This window comes from Lycorma delicatula, chromosome 1, assembly GCF_047948215.1.
Source record: "Lycorma delicatula isolate Av1 chromosome 1, ASM4794821v1, whole genome shotgun sequence".
Taxonomy (NCBI): Eukaryota; Metazoa; Arthropoda; class Insecta; order Hemiptera; family Fulgoridae; genus Lycorma; species Lycorma delicatula.
The window spans coordinates 25,403,445-25,423,595 of NC_134455.1; the positions used below are offsets into that span (position 1 = coordinate 25,403,445).

Below are 20,151 nucleotides of genomic sequence, written 5' to 3' on the forward strand. Positions count from 1 at the left end.
TCACTTCTAGGAATATGCTTAATAATTATTTCAGGATAATTTCTAGCAATACATTACTCACCAAGAATTGATAAAGCTTTTAAAAGAATTGTGCATATTACCCGAGAGGTAAATTACGGATGAATAATTCAAAATATTCACGCAAATGGTGCATCATTATTCTTCATTTTAATTTTTATACACACAGGACGAGGAATATATTATGGATCATTTAAATTAAAGAAAACATGAATATCAGGATTGTTAATTCTATTAACATTAATGGCAACAGCATTTATAGGATATGTATTACCATGAGGTCAAATATCCTTCTGAGGAGCAACAGTAATTACAAACTTAATTTCAGCAATTCCTTACATAGGAGAAATAGTAGTACAATGAGTGTGAGGGGGATTTGCTGTAGACAATCTTACACTAAATCGATTCTTCACATTCCACTTCATTTTACCATTCATCTTATCAACAATAGTAATATTACACCTAATATTCCTACACGAATCCGGATCATCTAACCCACTAGGTATAAAAAACAATATTGACAAAATTCCATTCCACCCCTACTTCACAACAAAAGATATCTTAGGAATAGTAATAACAATAATAATTTTTACAATAATAATTAATTTAAATCCATTCCTCACCATAGATCCAGAAAATTTTACACCAGCAAATCCACTAAGAACACCTCCACACATTCAACCCGAATGATACTTTCTATTCACATATGCAATTCTACGATCTATCCCTAGAAAATTAGGAGGAGTAGTAGCACTAATAATATCAATTATAATTATTATATCAATACCATTCTCAATAAAAATAAAATTTCAAACAAGATCATTCTACCCAATAAATAAAGTAATATTCTGAACTATAGTAAATACATTTATTTTACTCACATGAATCGGAGCACGACCAGTAGAAGAACCATATATTATCACAGGACAAATCTTAACCACAATTTACTTTTCATTTTTTATTACCTAACCTCAAAGCAATATAACTTGAAATTATAGGAAAGTATAAAATACTATTAACTTTTTATCACCTTAAAATAATGAAAAACAAAAAAATCCTAAAAAAAATAAAAACCAAAATATAATTTTAAGTAACAGGTAAATAACTCCTTCAACACATATATATTAATTTATCATAACGATAACGAGGAAAAGAACCATGAACCCATACAAAAAAATAAATAAGGAAAATAACCCTAATAAAAAAAAAAAAATTCATACAATCACCCCCCAAAAAAACTAAACAAGTAAAATAAACATTATATTTCTATATTCAGATAAAAAAAATAAAGAGAATCTAAATGATCTATATTCAACATTAAATCCAGAAACCAACTCCGACTCACCCTCAGAAAAATCAAATGGAGAACGATTAGTTTCAGCCAAAATACAAGAAAGAAAAATTATAAATAAAGGAAAAGAAAAAAAAATAAATCAAACATCCAACTGAAAATAACAAAAATAATTCAAATTAAAAGACTCACAATATAAAATAAAACAAAAAATAACTAAAAAAAAAAAAACAACTTCATAAGAAATTCTTTGAGAAATTCTACGTATACAACCCTATAAAGAATAAACAGAATTAGACGACCAACCAGCAATTATAATAAAATAAACTCCCAAACCAGAACAACAAAAAAAAAAAAGACAATAAGAAAATCCAACAAAATTAAAACTAAAAAGAAATATTAACCAAAAGATTAAAGAAACAGAAAGACCCAGAATAGGTACAAAAAATAAATTAAATAATTTCCAAAAACAAGAAAATAAAATTCCCTTCTAAATAACTTTAAAGCATCTCTAATAGGCTGTAATAAACCAAATAAATCAACCTTATTAGGACCCTTACGAAATTGAATGTAACCTAAAATCCTACGTTCAAACAAAGTAAAAAATGCAACACCCAAAAGAATAAAAATAAATAAAAAAAAAGAACTAAGAATAAACATTTACTAACTGTAAAAATACATTATTAAATTCTAAATTTAAAGCACTTAAATCTGCCAAATTAGTAAATAAATTATTATATTACCAAAAATCCTTTCGTACCAATTAGAATAAATTCAAAGAAGATAGAAACCAACCTGGCTCACGCCGGCTTGAACTCAGATCATGTAAAATTTTAAAGGTCGAACAGACCTAAAACTGTAAAACCTACCCCACAGAAACTTTTAATCCAACATCGAGGTCGCAAACAAATCTATCAATAAGAACTCTCCAGATTTATAACGCTGTTATCCCTAAGGTATCTTAATCTTTTAATCAAAATAAAGGATCAAATATACATAAAAAAATGTAAAAAAAAAAAAATAAAGATTAAAATTTTATTTGTCACCCCAACAAAATTTAATTAATAAAAATTTAAAAAATAAACTAAAAAAACAAAACAACTTTTAAAACAAAATAAAGATCTATAGGGTCTTATCGTCCCTCTCCTAAATTTAAGCTTTTTAACTTAAAAATAAAATTCAAATTAAATTTTAAAAATAAAGTACAATTTTCGTCAAACCCTTCATTCCAGACCTCAATTAAAAGACTAATTATTATGCTACCTTAGCACAGTCAAAATACTGCAGCTATTTAAACCATTGAGCAGGCCAAACCTTAAATAAATTACAAAAGGACATGTTTTTGATAAACAGGCGAAATTTTTTTTTTCCTAATTCATAAATAAAATTTTTAAATCTACTAATTTAATCATAATTAAAAATAAAAAAATTAATTAAAATCCAGTAAAAAAAATAAATATAAAAAAAACCTAATTTAATCTACAACGAACTTTAAATGATGAAAGATTCTAATCCAACAAGACAAAGAAAAAAAATAAATTATGTAAAAAAAAGAGCTTATCCACCTTAATATAAAATTTCAAAATGAAAAAAAAAAAAACTAACAAAAAGAAATTCTCGATTAAATCAATTTACCAGATAACCAGATATAAAAAGAAATGAATTTCATATCGAAACAATCCCAAAATTATAAATAATTATTCCACAATAAAATACAGATTAAGATAGATCTTCACTATTCGGGAAAAAAAAATAAATTTAAAAAATTAATTAACCCTGATACAAAAGGTACTAAAAAAAATTATTATTCTAAAATAAAATTTATTTATCCAATACTGTACAATTAACTAAATTAAAAAAAATCAAATAAAAAGACACAAAAAAAATTTAAAAAAAAAAAAAAAAAAAAACCTATCAGACTCAACTGAATTGAACAGTAAAAAATCTTATTGTAAATAAGAATAAACCGAAGTCCGATTCTAGATACACTTTCCAGTGCATCTACTTTGTTACGACATCTCAATTTATGAGAGTGACGGGCGATATGTACATAATTAAGAGCAAAATTCAAAAAATTTATTAAAAAAAATTACTATTAAATCCAAATTCAAATTTAATCAAATTAAAAAATCAAAAAACAAAAATTAATGTAACCCATAATAACCTTTCTTATAACTGCATCTTGACCTAGCATAAATCTTTAAAAAGAAAAAGAAAATAAATTTTCATTACACTCAACGACAGAGATATACAAGAAAAAAAAAGGTACAAAAAATCGTGGAATATCATTTAAATTACAGGTTCCTCTAAAAAGATTTAAAAACCGCCAGATTATTAAATTTCAATTATAAAAAATATACTACATTAGAAAAAAATTACTAATTAAGAATAACAGGGTATCTAATCCTGGTTAAAATTCAAATTTACATAGAAAAAAAAAAATTATTATATAAATTTCACCTAAATACAAAATATTAAAACCAAATAAGACTAAATTCTAAAAAAATTAACTTGAACCTGAGGAATAACCGCAAATGCTGGCACAACATTTTTTGGTTCTAAAAAATATAACTTAAATTAAAAAACCTTAACACTGAAAATAAAGATTAACCATTAAGGATATTTAACCTAACAAAAATTTACATGCGTTATAAATTTAAAGCCAAATTTTAAAACAAAAATTTTTTTTTTAAACCATATTTAAAGGGGACCTTAACTCCAAATTTTTAAACAACAAATAAAACAAATTACATTCAAAAAAGGATCTCCTCCCTCGAACAAACATAACTTCAAGCTACCCCTAACCGAAGTTAAATAAAATTATAGCTTAAACCAGTCAATAAAATCAAAAGCTAATAATTTAAGATAAAGAAATATTAAATAAAGCTACCCCTAACATTATTTAATTTAAATAAAAAACAGTAGTTAAAATAAATAAAAGTAAACTTAAAAGTTGATAACTAAAAGCCACATAAATATAAGATAAAGCTACCCCTAACATTATCTAATTTAAATAAAAAACAGTAGTTAAAATAAATAAAAGTAAACTTAAAAGTTGATAACTAAAAGCCACACAAATATAAGATAAAGCTACCACTAACATTATCATAATTTTATATATATAAAAAAAAGCAATGGTTCAAAATATATAAAAATAAACTTAAAAGTTGATAACTAAAAGCCACACAAATATAAGATAAAGCTACCCCTAACATTATCATAATTTTATATAAAAAAAAGCAATGGTTCAAAATAAATAAAAATAAACTTAAACAACAAATAATCTTAATATCAAAAATAACAATAGTATAATAATAAATTTGTTTTTAAAGAACCAAAATAAAAATAAATACTTAAATAAAACATATGTAATTATTTTACTAAACTAAACCTTAAGATAAGAATTAAACCATGAGGTTTTTTTTTTTTTTTTAATAATTATATATTTTTAAATACACTTATTATAATATAATTATATTCCTTAGGTTTTTTATTTGAATTTATTTGAATGAATAAAATTATTTTTAATAAAATCCTATTTAATTTGATTAAAAGTTAATTTAAATTAAATTCTTATGAAATAGGTATTTAATTAAAATTACAAATAATTTTAATTAAATATCTTATTGATGCATTTAATTAAATAATTTATTTTAGATGATTATCTTTACAAAAACTATTTTACATTAAATTAAAAATCTATATTAGATTAAAATCTTTATTTAAATATAAGAGGTTATCTATTATATAATAAATTTTTTAATTTATATAACACTTATGAATGAAAATATTATACTTAATAAGATTAAATATTAAAGGGAGAAATAGCTATAACTGTTAACACATTATTAACACTATTAACTGTTAGAATGATTGCAGAACAATTAAATTTCAACCATACTACAGTCCATAATATTTTGACAAATAAATTGGACATGAAAAAAGTTTGTGCAAAATTGGTCCCAAAACTTCACTGTTGAACACAAAAACAACAGGGTGGAAATGTGCTGCGATCTTATAGGGTGAATTGAAACTGATCCTGATTTTCTAAAAAAATGTTACTGCTGGTGATGAATCTTTGATATTTGAATATGACCCAAAAACAAAACTTCGAAGCAAAGAGAGGCACACTTCAAACTCATTATGTCCCAAAAAAGCAAAAATGAGCAAATCAAAACCATGTTAATTTGGTTCTTCGATAGTAATGGCATTGCCCATAAGGAGTTTTTGCCTACAGGACAGACTGTAAATCAATATTTTTAATGAGAAATTCTTGAAAGACTGTGGAAAAGAGTTGCCTGTGTGAGACCAGCCTCTAAGACAACTGATGCTACATCATGGCAATGCACCTGGTCACACTGCACTCTCAATTGAGTTTTTAGCTTAAAAGAACATTCCTGTAGTTCCTCAACCACCTTATTCACCTGAATAGTCCCTGTGACTTTTTCCTGCGCCTGACTTAGAATACCTTAAAGAACACCATTTTGAAATAGTAGAAAACATTAAAAAAAAACCGACCATCTGCAGGATATTACGGTTTCTGAGTTCAAACACTGCTATGTTGAGTAAAAAAATTATTTGAAGCATTGCATGGCTTCCCAAGGGAACTATTTCAAAGGCGGTAGAATCCATGTGTAATTTGATTGTAAATAAAAAAATTTTTCTGAACCAGTCTCATCACAACACACACACGCACGCGTGCGCGCACAATTTTTCCTAACCTTGCATTCTTTAATTTCTATAATGCTACTTCATGTTCCAATTAAGATTTTACCCAGAACCTAAGCAATTTTGTTTTTTTTTTTTTACATAAAAATTTCTGAAAATTACAATACTAAATATTATTAAACTAACAATTATAATCATTATACTAACAAATAAAAATCTGACTACCACATGACTACCTTGTATGCCTATTAAATTACATATACACTTTTTTTATTTTTAAATGAAAAGTTAATAATAATCACAGGTTAATAATTATTAATAAATCAATATTTTAAAGGAGATTAAGTCCAATTCAAACCAATGTAACCTTCCCCTTGTAAGATCCAAATATCTCAATTAAAATTTTATTTGGCAACAACTCTGGAACCATATCATTAAAAAGCTCTCAATAAGGGCTTATTATTGCAGGTTGAAGTCCAAAATCCAATTTTTTTTTTTAATTCTGGCCATTTTTGGTCCAGACAATTGCAATCAAAAGAGAAAGAGCACAACTAGATGTTACAACAGTCTTAAATCCAAATTTCAACATCCTACAGCTAATCAGTTTTTGAGTATGCGAGACACATACACACATATGTACTGATGTCACCTAGTCAAAATGGATATTTCCATTCAAATCTGAAAACCAAAATTTTTTGATGTCACAATACTTCCTTTACTTCGTACTAGAAAGTAAAAACATAAGTAATAATGCACTTACCGCTTGCTGCTCTATTGACAGCAGCGAACAATGGATACTCCTTTTCTATTGTAGCAATGTCACTAATAACATTTATTTTGACATTTGTGTCAGATAGAAATAAAGCTTTGATGTACTCCTCAATTTTTGGTGGAGCCATTCGTTCAGGGTCTCCACCTCCTATGTCTCGAGCTGCACAACTAAAACAACATGGTCCCTATATTTATATGGTTATTTGCAACACTATTTCTAACAACTGACAATATTCCAAAAGTACAAAGTAACCTAAAAGTATTTTATACTCTGTATAAAACATAGAATATTAATATGAAAACATCAATTATATCAGATAAGAACCTAATCAAAAAATTTAATTTCTAAACAAGAAAGATTATACTATGCAGATTATGATCTTTTGAAATTTGTGTATTCATATATAAAAGCTGTTAGTGAGAAAAATGACTTGAGTTATTTACATATTATATTAAGCTAGGGAAATCATCTAATCTAAAAGAGAAATATCACTACTTTTTTAAACTTTATACGACGTTCCTTAATTCTTGAGTCTGGTACTTTCTTGATTTATACAAATTACATTTTTAATATAAGCTGCAATAAAATTGCAGCTTATGCATTATTTTTAATGTTGCAATTTTATTGCAACATTAAAAATAACTTATAATTACTGATCAAAAATCATTCATAAACTTTATAATTTATCATCACAATCAACAAACTTTGTCTTCAGATATAACTTGCATACATTTAATCCTTTGTACTTGCAAGTTGGAAAAGATCTGACATAAATTCTGTTTTATACTTTATACAGTATTGTTATATTCATTGGGTAAATTACAGGTTATTCTTTCTACAGAGCAAGATTAAATTTTTTAGAGCACGCTTAAAATTCCTATTGAAATTATTAACTCTTAGTAACTATTTAGAAGGAAAATTATAATCTACCAACAATAGCAGAATCTAACCTGGTAGAATGCTTTCTTGATATCTAGGATATCTTAATGTTTTCACTGCATGCTATTAAATGGGTTTTATTTATTCAATTGTATATTAATTGATGATGGTTTTATTTTTGTTTCATAATGTATTTATTATTTATTCAGTGAAAAATTGTTAATAGCTACATCTATATATTACATTTTTTAGCTTACACTAACATTTTATAATTTTAAAGTTTTATTAATATTATATTTTACAAAAGAAGTAATTATAAAACATCTTAAAATAAATCAGTTATCTATTATTATAAACCTGCTTGGTTTGTATACCAATAACAAAGAGAGGAAATAGTTTAAAAGATAAAAAATCAATTACAAAATAAAGTAAATAAACAAATAACATTAAAATTAAATAAAAAGTCTGCATTGGAATTATTCCAGCTCAGGAATACACAGACTACTTCCATGTTTGTTATATTAGTCTGAATTTAAAAGTAAAAAGGGAGAGATATCAAATTCATCAAAGACAATGGGTTAATCTACTTGGCAACTGTTAACATTTAAATAAAAGTAAATTATTATTCTGGTTACTTTGGATTGGCAAAAACATTATGTTACTCTGACTTTTAAGGCACAAACTGACAATATTGTGTTTTTTTTCTTCATCAGATAATGTTCATACATTGAATATCACAATCTGTATCTAAAAGAACATCCTTGTTTTCTATATTACACAATATCTTTCTGAGAAGCTATTCACTCTTCCAAAACCCTACATTATATAGATGGCTCATCATATTTATCATAAGCGTCATAAACATTCTGCTGCCTCCTGATTCAAAGAATAAACAAGAAGAGTGCGATGTACAGAGTGATTCAAAGAAACGGGAAATTTTGAAAGTTGTGTTGTTGGTAGCCATGGGAAATTGGTACCACTTGATAAGTGGTGCCAGCCTCTCTAACCTAACCTGCCATTTAGTCATGGATCCTTGGAGTGGTGCGCAACGTGCATTTGCTATCAAAGCGTTTTACAAAAACAATGACAGTGTGGAGGGAGCGCGTAGAAAATTTCGCCATCATTTTAATCTGGGACGGAACAACCGTGTTCCATCAGCACATCCAATTAAAACATGGATATCTAATTTTGAGGAAACTGGTTCAGCAATGAAAAAGAAACCTCCAGGCCATGAGCGAACCGTCCGTACACCACAGAATGTTCGAGAGCTTTACAAAATGCTATCACACAAAGTCCACATCGGTTAATCAGTCGTCTCTCAGCATCTTTAGAATTGCATAGTTCAAGTGTTCGAAGAATGCTAGTGAAGAACTTGCAATACCATCCATACCAGTTGCAGATCGTCCAGGAACTGAAACCGAACGATGCAGTTGTGCGAGCACAATTCTGTAATGTAATGCTTCAGAAGATAAATGATAACGAAGAGTTTATTCATGAATTGTGGATGTCAGATGAAGCGCATTTCCACCTCAGTGGATTTGTTAACAAGCAAAATTTCAGATACTGGGCACAAGAAAATCCTACGCAGCTACACCAGCGTCCGTTGCACAGCTAGAAAGTGACCGTGTGGTGTGCTATATCATCATCATGTTATAGGCACTTATTTTTTTGAGGATGACAACGGTCTTGCGATTACAGTGACGTCGGCTCGTTACGTGGCCATGCTTGAAACCTTTGTTGTGGAACAACAAAAGAGATTTCCACCAATTCTTAATACAGCCTGGTTTCAACAAGACGGTGCAACGTCACATACTGCACGAATATCGATGGCAGCTGTACGCCGATTGTTTGGACAACGTGTCATTTCATGAAATGGTGACATTAGATGGCCTCCCAGATCGCCTGATCTCTCAGCTTGCGATTACTTTTTGTGGGGTCACCTTAAAAGCAAAGTGTTCCACAGTAGACCTGCTACAATGGAAGAACCGAAGGCAAAGATCCGAGAAGCAATTGCGGAAATTCCAGTTGAGATGTTACGTCAAACCATGAAAATTTTAATGAAGAGACTTCATGAGTGTTTACGTAGAAGAGGAGGTCACCTGGAAGATATCATCTTTAAAAAATAAATTAAAATGTATGTATCCTAAAATGGCAACATTTGTACAATTACAAGGAATAAAATTCATTTTCTAAAAAAAAATTTTCATTAACGATATTTAATTTTTAAAATTTCCTGTTACTTTGAATCACCTGTATATGCATATTTTTTTTCAATGGGTAAATCCATGTCAAGTCACCCAATGAGTAGTTGTATGATCATTTTTGATTTTAGTAATTTTTTGTACATTTGTTCTCAAATTCTCTAAGAGATTAATAAAATTTACCTTATTATGCTAAAAATATATTTCATGCATTCCCTACCTTATAATTCTTTTTTTTTAAAAAAAGACCCTTTCTTGATATATTTATCAAAATGGAAACTAAACATCAAACAAAATTTATCAATTTGAAACAATTTCATTAATTTTGCAGAATAATTACTGTCTGATTCTACGACATTATCTACATATTAAACACAACAGCAAGTAATAAAGTGATTATTACTCATTTTATAATAGTAATAATAAAATTCTGCTCATAGAACAACAGATTTTCACTTAGAAAATTATAAAAAGGCTATTTATCCAAATAATTAATTTCTCATTAGAGATGAGAAATGTTCAGTGCACTTCACTTATTTAAAATAATACTTTTTTTTTTACAATCAATAACTTTCATTTTCACAAAATGGAAGTTATTGGTTTAATTTTTGACTTACAATTAATATTTATTTATAAAACATACAAATATTTGAACCTCTTACCTCAATTTTGACACATTCATTGTCAATTTCACTACAAATGAGTGACAGTGACAATCATGCCAAACTAAGGAGGGCTGATAGTACTTACAATAAAATAAATTTTATTACCCAATTAAATGACATTTTCTTTTTAACCTAGATTTTGTGAAGATTTATAAAACTGCTGTAATTTTTGGAAAATAAATTGGAATTATACTTATAACATATAAATTCATTTTCATACACAAAAAAAATTGTCTATGAAACATTCATTTCCCATTTTTGGATAAGCATGGAATGAGATAATTAATGTAATTATGATTGATACAGTCAATTACTGTGACCTTATATCTTCAATTCACTGAAGATAAGGCAATGTAAAACTCACATTAACTCATCCAATACCTTATGTGTTCTCTGTCCTCCAAAAGAAGGTTACTTGCCATGAAGGTGTTGTCTATTATTTTATATGCGGTTCCTGTCTGGCAATGTGCCTTAAAATTTGGTAATGCAAGGCCAAATTTAATGGCATAATGAGGAAGATGGCGTTGAGAATAGCCTCCACATATAAGGATAGTGTCTACAAAGACAGTGTTCATCATAGCAGGTGTGCCTCTGGTCAAATTCAAGGTGGAAAAACACGAGGAATGATTAAATAGAGAATCAAGGGAAGAAGCCTTTGATAGGTTGATGAATAGATGGCAAGAAAGATGGGAGACAGTTGATGTGGGAAGGTGGATCTACCATGTCATCCCCAATCTAAGAAGGTGGGTCTGTCAGTAGTGTGGGGAGGTCAATTTTTGGTTAACCCAGCTACTGACAGGCTGTGGCGCATTTAACTCCTACCTAGCAGGAAAGAAGAAAAGGTTAGATCTGACGTGCACCTTTTGCAGAAATGAAGATATGCTAGAGGACACTTTCTTTGAGTGTGAAAAGTAGACCACAGAAAGACAAATATGTTTGGCAATTGTAGGACAGTTATGTACAAGGAAATTGATGGAGCAACTGCTGTCTGGCAAGGGCTTGTGGGAGGCAATATCGGCTGTGTGAGAACATTTTGAGGAAGAAAATGTCAGAAGAGAAGAAAAGCAATAGTTGTTATTCTTGTGGGTGAGGAACGAATAGCCTGGGCAAGGAGATAGTTGAGGAACCCCTAAGGTTGTCACTATTGTTGAGAGACCCAGGACTCCCTGAAACATTCATTGTTAAGTCCGCAAAGATAACTTACATTTACTTCTACAGCCACCTGCAAACAGACTTCTTATAAACAGTGTTCATATACTCTTTCCTGAATAAAGGTTAAATAAAATAAATTGTAGGTGCTTTCCTGTTTGATCCTCCATTAGCCAGGAATCAACAGTTAACAGCTGCTTATTTTCCCTTCCAGAGGTATTTTTTGTAATCCTCATCTACATTTAGAAAGGGTAATTATATAGATGCACAGTAGTTCTACCTTTAGTAATGTTGGCATTGCTAATAGTAAAGTGCAGAGAATGCTGTACCATGACAGATTGTTGTATTTAGCAAGAAGGCAGTCCAGTCACTGGTCCAGCCTCACCCTGCATATCAACTGAGGTTTCTAAACTCTGATAAATAGTACCTCTTCCTCAGGATATGCCCTGTCAACCTAATTCATTCTATTACATTTATCAATTAATTTATTCTTCTTTATAGTCCAAAACTCAAGTTCACTTTACTTTCAGAGTAAGGTGCACTTACATATGAATTTAACGTTACAAAATGTATAATTTACCCCAACTGCCAAAAATGTTGCATTTTAAGGATGAATAATAATTACAATAAAAAGCCAGTTTCAAAAATTCAAAGGAGCAATATCAATAAAACATAGATCAAATTACATGAAAATAAAATTTCATTAATTCCAATCGCAAACTATACCATTTCTCAATAAATTTAATAATAATGTAATAGTACGATAAACGGTAAAGTTTTAATGTAAATAAAAAAATAAAATAAATTAACTTACTATATGATAAACTTACCGACCAATTTCTATTGCAGTAACATATTTCAGGAACTCATCTTCACTTTTACCAATTTCTCTGTTATCCTTATAACCCCAAACCCCTAATGATTTCACTTTTGGATTCTTATCAGGGCAATCCTCACGGTACTGAATACTCTGCAGATAGAAACAGAACCAACTTAACTGATAATATACAACATTTTTATGATCTAGTTACTAAAATTAAAACTTGTATCACTGGGATGGTATTATTTATTAATAAAATTATTTAAATAATGTAGAATATCAATGAAAGCTTTGAGATAAATCTGACAACTGGAGAGAATAATAATTAAATTCTTTTTATAAATAAAATTCACACAGTATTTTATTTGTATGAGAAATATATTTTAGATTTAATATATTTGCATTTATTATATCCCCCTATGTTGATTTACAAATGTTTATTTCAAATAACCACTCACTTTAAGAGAGCCATTTGGCTGATTTCTACCAGCCATCACACTAATTTTAGAGTGAAATCAAACAACCTCTAGAATTTCTATTGCATTACTATAATGCACATACAATCAAAGAAATAAATAAAAAGTAAATATGAAAACTGTTACATAGTAATACCTAGCAGACTTACTACTAAATCTGACATGAGAAAACTGTATGTTAATCTTCTGTGCCCTAAGCATAAACAGCAAAGGATAACTTTTACTAGTAAACAGTTGCCACAACATATGGTAGCTTTAAAAATTTATAACAGTTTATTGTCAATATTTATTAATGCCAATTAATCGGTTGAACTCCTTCAATCGATGTTTTACAAAGTAGGTATAATTCCATTAGGTATAATGCTATAAAGATCCGCTAAGAGTGTCACTTATGGGTACGTCAACTTTATCAGAAATAATTCTTATTTCTTATTATTAAAAAACCAGTAAACCAACTTTTATACTGTAGTTACCAAAAACAGACAAATGTTATCAAACACTATTGATAACAAATGTTGTATAAAAGTTGTTCAATAGTGCCTGAAATGCATTTACAGAATCACAACAAATATTAATGATACATATTAACCATATGATGTTACAATATCCATAAATAAGAAAACTAAGTAGTAAATGTGCTGGTTTATTGAGAAAACCAAAAATATCAACTTCCTGACTACCTATGAAAACATCACTAGATCTTGAATCACCTCTCAGAGAAAGTTTGACTTTCTGAAACAATACTGAAAATTGCCATATGACACAAAGAAGAGAGTGACAGTTTGATACAAAGAATAGAAAATATACAGTGAGCTGAAATAAAGGATGTGTTAAAATGCTAAAGGAGCCCACATCAGTATATAACTCTTTCAGAGGTAATTTAACTTACGCTTTATAAGACATACGTAGGCCAATAATAACTGATCTTGTTGTAGTTAGAGAGAAGGCTACCTTCCATTAAAATGCTTACTACGGGACAAAAATCAGAAAGCACTTAAATCAAAAAAAGTTATAATTAAACACCACCGAACATCCCTGAGAACCATGGGAGAAATAAGAAACTGAACTAAGATCACAAACTGATATCTCAACAAAGATCAATACAATTTAAGCTCATACATTCAGATGGACAGAACAAATGATAATGCTAATTCATGTATTTTTTAATTCGCATTCATATCCACAAATTAAAAAAAAAAAAAATATTATGATTTTATTAAACAAACCTAATTCCAGAACTAGCTTAAAATAAAAGAATGGTCAAATTAAAGTATGAAAATTTCTTTAAAAAATAGTATAAACCATCTGACTAGAAGTTTTTTTAAATATTATATATAGTCTTGATATTTCAAACTATAAAATGAAAAGCAGTGAAGAAGGAACTCATCATATCTTTTCCTCAGTAAAACGCCATTACAGCCAAAATAATCCAGTTCCATAACCTGAATATTAACATCTTTATTACACATACTTGTTTTTATCTTCAAAATTCACATACCCATAGTCAATATAATCATCAAATTAGAAATGTTATTTGTAATAAGTTTCTGCATTTCATCATTGCAAAGCTTTTCAAATGATGCCATAATAAAATAATGTCACCCTACAAAAAAAAAGGGGGTGCATGGGTTTGTTTGTTTGCTATATAAGCTTACATTTTTATTTTAGCTACTATTGGCACAGAGCAGACCAATGGTGGTGCACCGGGCAACTGTGCACAGTGACTCTCTCCTGCTAGAAGCATTTGTTGTCAATTAATTCACAGTTTTTAATTTAATTCCTAAGTATAATTAATTTTATTTTCTTAATAAAACACAAGGGATTATTAGTTATTAGCAGTTAAAAAAAGGATTCTTTATTTAGCGGGCGAGAGTTGTAGGCGTGCATCTGGCCGGCATATTAAATGGTATGCTCTGTGTCAATAGCAGCAGCTGGACTGGCAACTAACACAACCTCACATGAACACACTTAAGACTAAACAAAGAAGATGGCGTTGGCGTTCCCAAGCCAATTCCCTGGCATCAATATGGCTAGCGTTAAACATTATATTTCTAATAAAAACTATTAAATTCTATAACTACATTCCTTAAGCCTATTTTAAATATAAAAACACCAAAATGTTCAGAAAAATATTCACTGCACACTAATTTTTTTCCCTAACATACATCTGTAAAATACTTAATATTCTCACAAACATGAGGATACAAATGCGTAGAGGGTCCAGGGAACAGGGCCATGACCAGCTAGTATATCTAAACTGTAGAACTAAATGCAAATAAAATAATCATTAGTAAAATGGTGCAGAGAACAGCCCAGACATGATAAATTTGGGTATTCTTTCACTTTTTTAATAGTAGAATGGTAGGAAAGTTTAAACATATATTACCAAATACAGTGCTTCAAGAGCTCCAAGCAAAGACACAAGCTGTCCAAATGGAAAAGTAGAACATTGTGGAAGAACTAAAAGAGGTGACTTAGCTCCTGCTTTTAAGGCCCTGTAACAAACTTGATTATTTATTATGATAATTTAAATTCTAATATATGGTTAAATAAAATACAGTTTTTAGACAAAAAGTATTAATGATCAAATCTTAAATTAAAGCACAAAATTTTAATTTAAACTTGGAATTGGTTTTTTGGGATTACCAGGACATTAAAAAAAATATTTTATCTCTGTCAATATTATAAATACAATATTAAGATTTACACATGCAACCGCTCAATAGAATATCTCATTCATTGCTTTACGTAATTTAACTTTTGGTTAAATTTCATACTACTCAGTTAAATAAACTATTAAAAAACAATCAAATTCTTACATGTTTTGCTGAAAATTAGTTAACTTTTTTGTAAAATGAAACTTTGTGTTAATAAATTTCATTCTTATTTCACAAAAACCCTGATGTTATAAATGCTTTTTATTAACTTTTTTGCTATCAGTAGACCCTTCCCCCTTGTTAACAACATAACTGTTGTATAAGAATATCCCCAACATTAAGATCTAGAGTATTTTTCATTGTCATTAACATTGGAGGGAAGATGAAAGTTATAAATGCTGTTGTTGTATAACAGAAAAACAGAAAGTTTATATCAACAGCACAGTTGTTTGATTACTTTATGCAATCTTCTGTTTACAATAGTTTTTGTTTTACTATTATTGCACTCCTAACAAAATCTAATATACAATAAAGGTGATTACTACAATTATCATGTAAACCAGTTGGGAATTTAAAAAACCGGACTTAGATGTAAAAAAATATACTAGGTCATGAACAATATGTTCAGACTACTTAGAAAGAGTAAGTAGAACACTTATAGTTGGTCTATAACCAGACTACTTTCTGGTTTTACCTTAATTGGTACATAACAGCTGTTAAAGTGCCCAAAATCAATGTAGTTTGAGATTTATTGAATGTATTAACACTAATTGGAAATTTTGCAGGAAGCTACTTTGAAAATATTCTAACAGAAATACTACCACTACAAACTGCAATATTACCCATAGTATCCACATTACAGCTTTCAAGATAGTCCACTTTGTTAGTTTATATTGAAACTATAAAAACCCTATATTAAAAAAAATGCTATATTATGTACATGATGCTCTAACTATTCAACAAAACTAAAAGAATCATCAGTATCAACGGGGAATTAGAAAAGTTGTGATTTTATAGTAATTGTAATTACATTCTTCATCACTTGAAAAGTATTAAGCATCCAATGAGCTGGGAACATGAATATTTAATACATCACATAGTAATAGAATAAGTTAATCACATACTAATGGCATAAATTTAACTAAATTAACATCATTTTCACACAGCATAAAATCCCCATTATTACTAGCAAATTCCTGCTGAAAAAGATGTGGTTAAATTTAGAAAATCAATGTACTTTATATACTTATTTTAACAATGATATTAAACTAATAAAATTCAAGCGCAGAATTGAAAATGTCCATAATCATCGTGAGATTGATGATGATCACTATCCAATTCAATGAATGGATTAGTGGTAATGTGTATGTGCAGTAAGTAGTGACAATTTTAGTGGTGTATTCATATTACATGGATAAAATAAAATGAAAAATCGTAGAACTGATAATCGTAAATTTAAAAAAAAAATGTAAATTTTATTAACATTTACAATCTTAAAATATTGTCTAACATAGTTTCATTTTTTCCTAATAATGAAATGTAGTAGAAATAACAAAGATGGACCACTGAATGTGAAAATAGGAGGAGAAAAGATTATGGAGGTAGAAGAATTTTGTTATTTGGGAAGTAGAATTACTAAAGATGGACGAAGCAGGAGCGATATAAAATGCCGAATAGCACAAGCTAAACGAGCCTTCAGTAAGAAATATAATTTGTTTACATCAAAAATTAATTTAAATGTCAGGAAAAGATTTTTGAGATTATGTTTGGAGCGTCACTTTATATGGAAGTGAAACTTGGATGATCGGAGTACATGAGATGAAAAGCTTTTGAAATGTGGTGCTATAGGAGAACGTTAAAAATCAGATGGGTGGATAAAGTGACAAAAGAGGTGTTGCAGCAAATTGATGAAGAAAGAAGCATTTGCAAAAATATAGTTAAAAGAAGAGACAGACTTATAGGCCACATATTAAGGCATCCTGGAATAGTCGCTTTAATATTAGAGGATCAGGTAGAAGGAAAAAATTGTGCAGGCAGGCAACGTTTGGAATATGTAAAACAAATTGTTAGGGATGTAGGATGTATACCAAAATGAAATGACTAGCACTAGATAAGGAATCTTGGAGAGCTGCATCAAACCAGTCAAATGACTGGACAAAAAAAAAATATTACAAGTATCCGTACTTTTATAGAAAAATAAAATGTTTTCCAACTTTATATTGATATTAATCTTATACGAATTAAATTAAGAAATCTTCAAGAGTTGCAAAGCAAATATGATGCCATTCAAATGCAACTTGAAATGGAAGATGATGAGTTTATTTGTGCAGATCGTGTACAGGTTAAAGACTGTTTATGCAGTTTTGAATGTAAATTACACTGTTTAATAGATAATGTTAACCAATCTCCCATTGATCAAGAAATTAATGTAGTTACAACTACGCAAACGCAACTACAACTGATTAATTTATCATTTTTCAGAGATAATGTTCTTGACTGACAACAATATTACAGTTTATTTAATGATTTAGTACATAATAGAAATGAATTTAAGTAACCTACAAAAACTTCATTATTTACATACCTCCTTGAAGGTTGAAACATTAGCTATCATTAAAAATTTACCAATTAAGAATGAAAATTATACAACTGCACTAGATCTAATAAAAAGGTGTTTTGACAAATATTTAATTGCATCTCATAATGCAGATTGTATTTTAAAACTAAAATCCATTAAGTGAGAATCTGGATAATTTATCCAAATTTATCATCGAAGTATTTCTTCATATGTCAAAGCTCTTGAAGCAATGAATAATCCCATCAATACAAATGTATTTATTGTTATTCAATTGTTAACATCAAAACTAGATTACAATACTTCCAGATAATAGAAGGAGAAACTTTCAACTCAACTCAAGATTTCCCCACTTTCAAAAATTTCATAGAATTCTTTGAATTTAGAAAGTAGATGGCTTGAAGGGAAAAGGATACAAACGATGTAACCAAATCCTATACTAAACGTTTTAATATAAATGCTAATAAGCAGTATAAGGCAAATAATCTTAGTTGTTATTCAAAATTTAATTATACGCAATGTCTAATTTGTAATTCTAATCATTATTTACATTGTTGTAAGAAATTTTTAAGTTTTTCTGTTGATGAACAGATGGAATTTCTAGAACATCACAATTGTTTTTTCAATTATTTCATTAGTCATTCAGTTGACTAATGTTAAATCGTTATATTTAAATTCTTGTCACCCTTGACATTTTGATTGTATTACAATAGTTACACATTAAACTTAAGAATGTATGACACATAACTGACACATTAAACTTAAGAATGTATGACACATAACTGAACTTGAACATTATCAAGAAACTGAGTCCCCTTGGTCTGAAATGAAAACACAATCGCACTGTGTGGGATTCTTACATAGAATGACCATATTAGATTAACTCGCCAGCCAGCACTAGTATGTGCTATTGTGCAGCACCAACCAGCTCAACATAGAACGGAACACACCACCCACCAATTATAATTTCATTAAATTATAATTTTATGATACATTATCATGACCATATACATATAAAAATAGACATAAACCTATAAAAATAGAGTTACATAAACCTTGAAAGAATGTAAAATTAAAGTTACCTTTATACAATGTTGCCAAAGGCAAAAAAAGAACTATAAAGCAATTAACTTAAAATTAAGCAAATACATGAAAATGACGTTAAAACAAGAAATTTTGTTAATTACATTTGGCATCACTGAGGTCATTACAAATGTCTGAATTTGGAAGAATTAATTTATTAATAGTTCTTTTTACTGTTGTATTGTTAATTTTTACATCAACTAATTAATTAATCCATAAATACCTGGATATACTTTCACAATTATTCCCAATATCCACATCAGCGGAGGGAGATTAATTTCTTTTATTATAACTACAACACCAACACAAATGTTATTATTTGAAATTTTACACCTGTTCCTCTGCTGTAAGGAGTGTAAATAATCATTAGACCATGCATTACAAAAGTCTTTCAATATTCTTTGTTTAAACTGCCACCTAGTAAGCTTATTTACATCAATGCCTGTAAATTACGATCAGGTAAGCAAGTTAATGGAGCAAAAACTAAAAAATTCCCAGGATTAATAGATGGGGAGTAAGTGTAGTATGCTGCCCACCATGATGCACAATGTGGAATAGATTTCTTCCAGAGAAAGATCTGACAATATACGATTACTTTTATTTTTTAAATTATAAATGAAGCGACGAAAATATGAAAATATGTTTAATGTTCGTGTGAACAAAGAAAATGGTTATGAAAGTTCTACAGCTTCTGTAATTTGAAGAGCAGCTAAAAACACATTAGTTTTGCTAAATTTCTCTTCCTTGAGAGAGTCTGGCAGAATCATAGAAATGATAGGCGAATTGGATGGATGGCCAGGCATTCTCTTCCTTCAGAAAAGACAAACCATTCCGCCAGAGTTGTGATGAGGTTCATGCATCCGGCATGCAACTATGCGACAGGATGTCAGCAGGGTT

General features: G+C 28.9%; 2 protein-coding genes across 2 annotated transcripts in view; one reads left to right on the forward strand and one right to left on the reverse strand.

Annotated features, from left to right (window-relative positions):
* Dip-B (Dipeptidase B) overlaps positions 1-20,151 on the reverse strand; it is a 92,772-nt gene that overhangs the window by 47,332 nt on the left and 25,289 nt on the right. Inside the window, exons 4-6 of the mRNA XM_075380255.1 lie at positions 15,326-15,434; positions 12,474-12,613; positions 6,738-6,916 (exon numbers count right to left, since the gene is read on the reverse strand). Coding sequence (XP_075236370.1) covers positions 6,738-6,916; positions 12,474-12,613; positions 15,326-15,434 — 428 coding nt within the window. The remainder of the gene's footprint in view (positions 1-6,737; positions 6,917-12,473; positions 12,614-15,325; positions 15,435-20,151) is intronic.
* On the forward strand, positions 142-987 carry LOC142318499 (cytochrome b-like; the record flags this gene model as incomplete). Its single annotated transcript, XM_075355074.1, is given in 1 exon segment — positions 142-987. A coding segment is annotated over 1 exon segment (846 nt), but the record flags the coding sequence as incomplete, so codon positions are not given.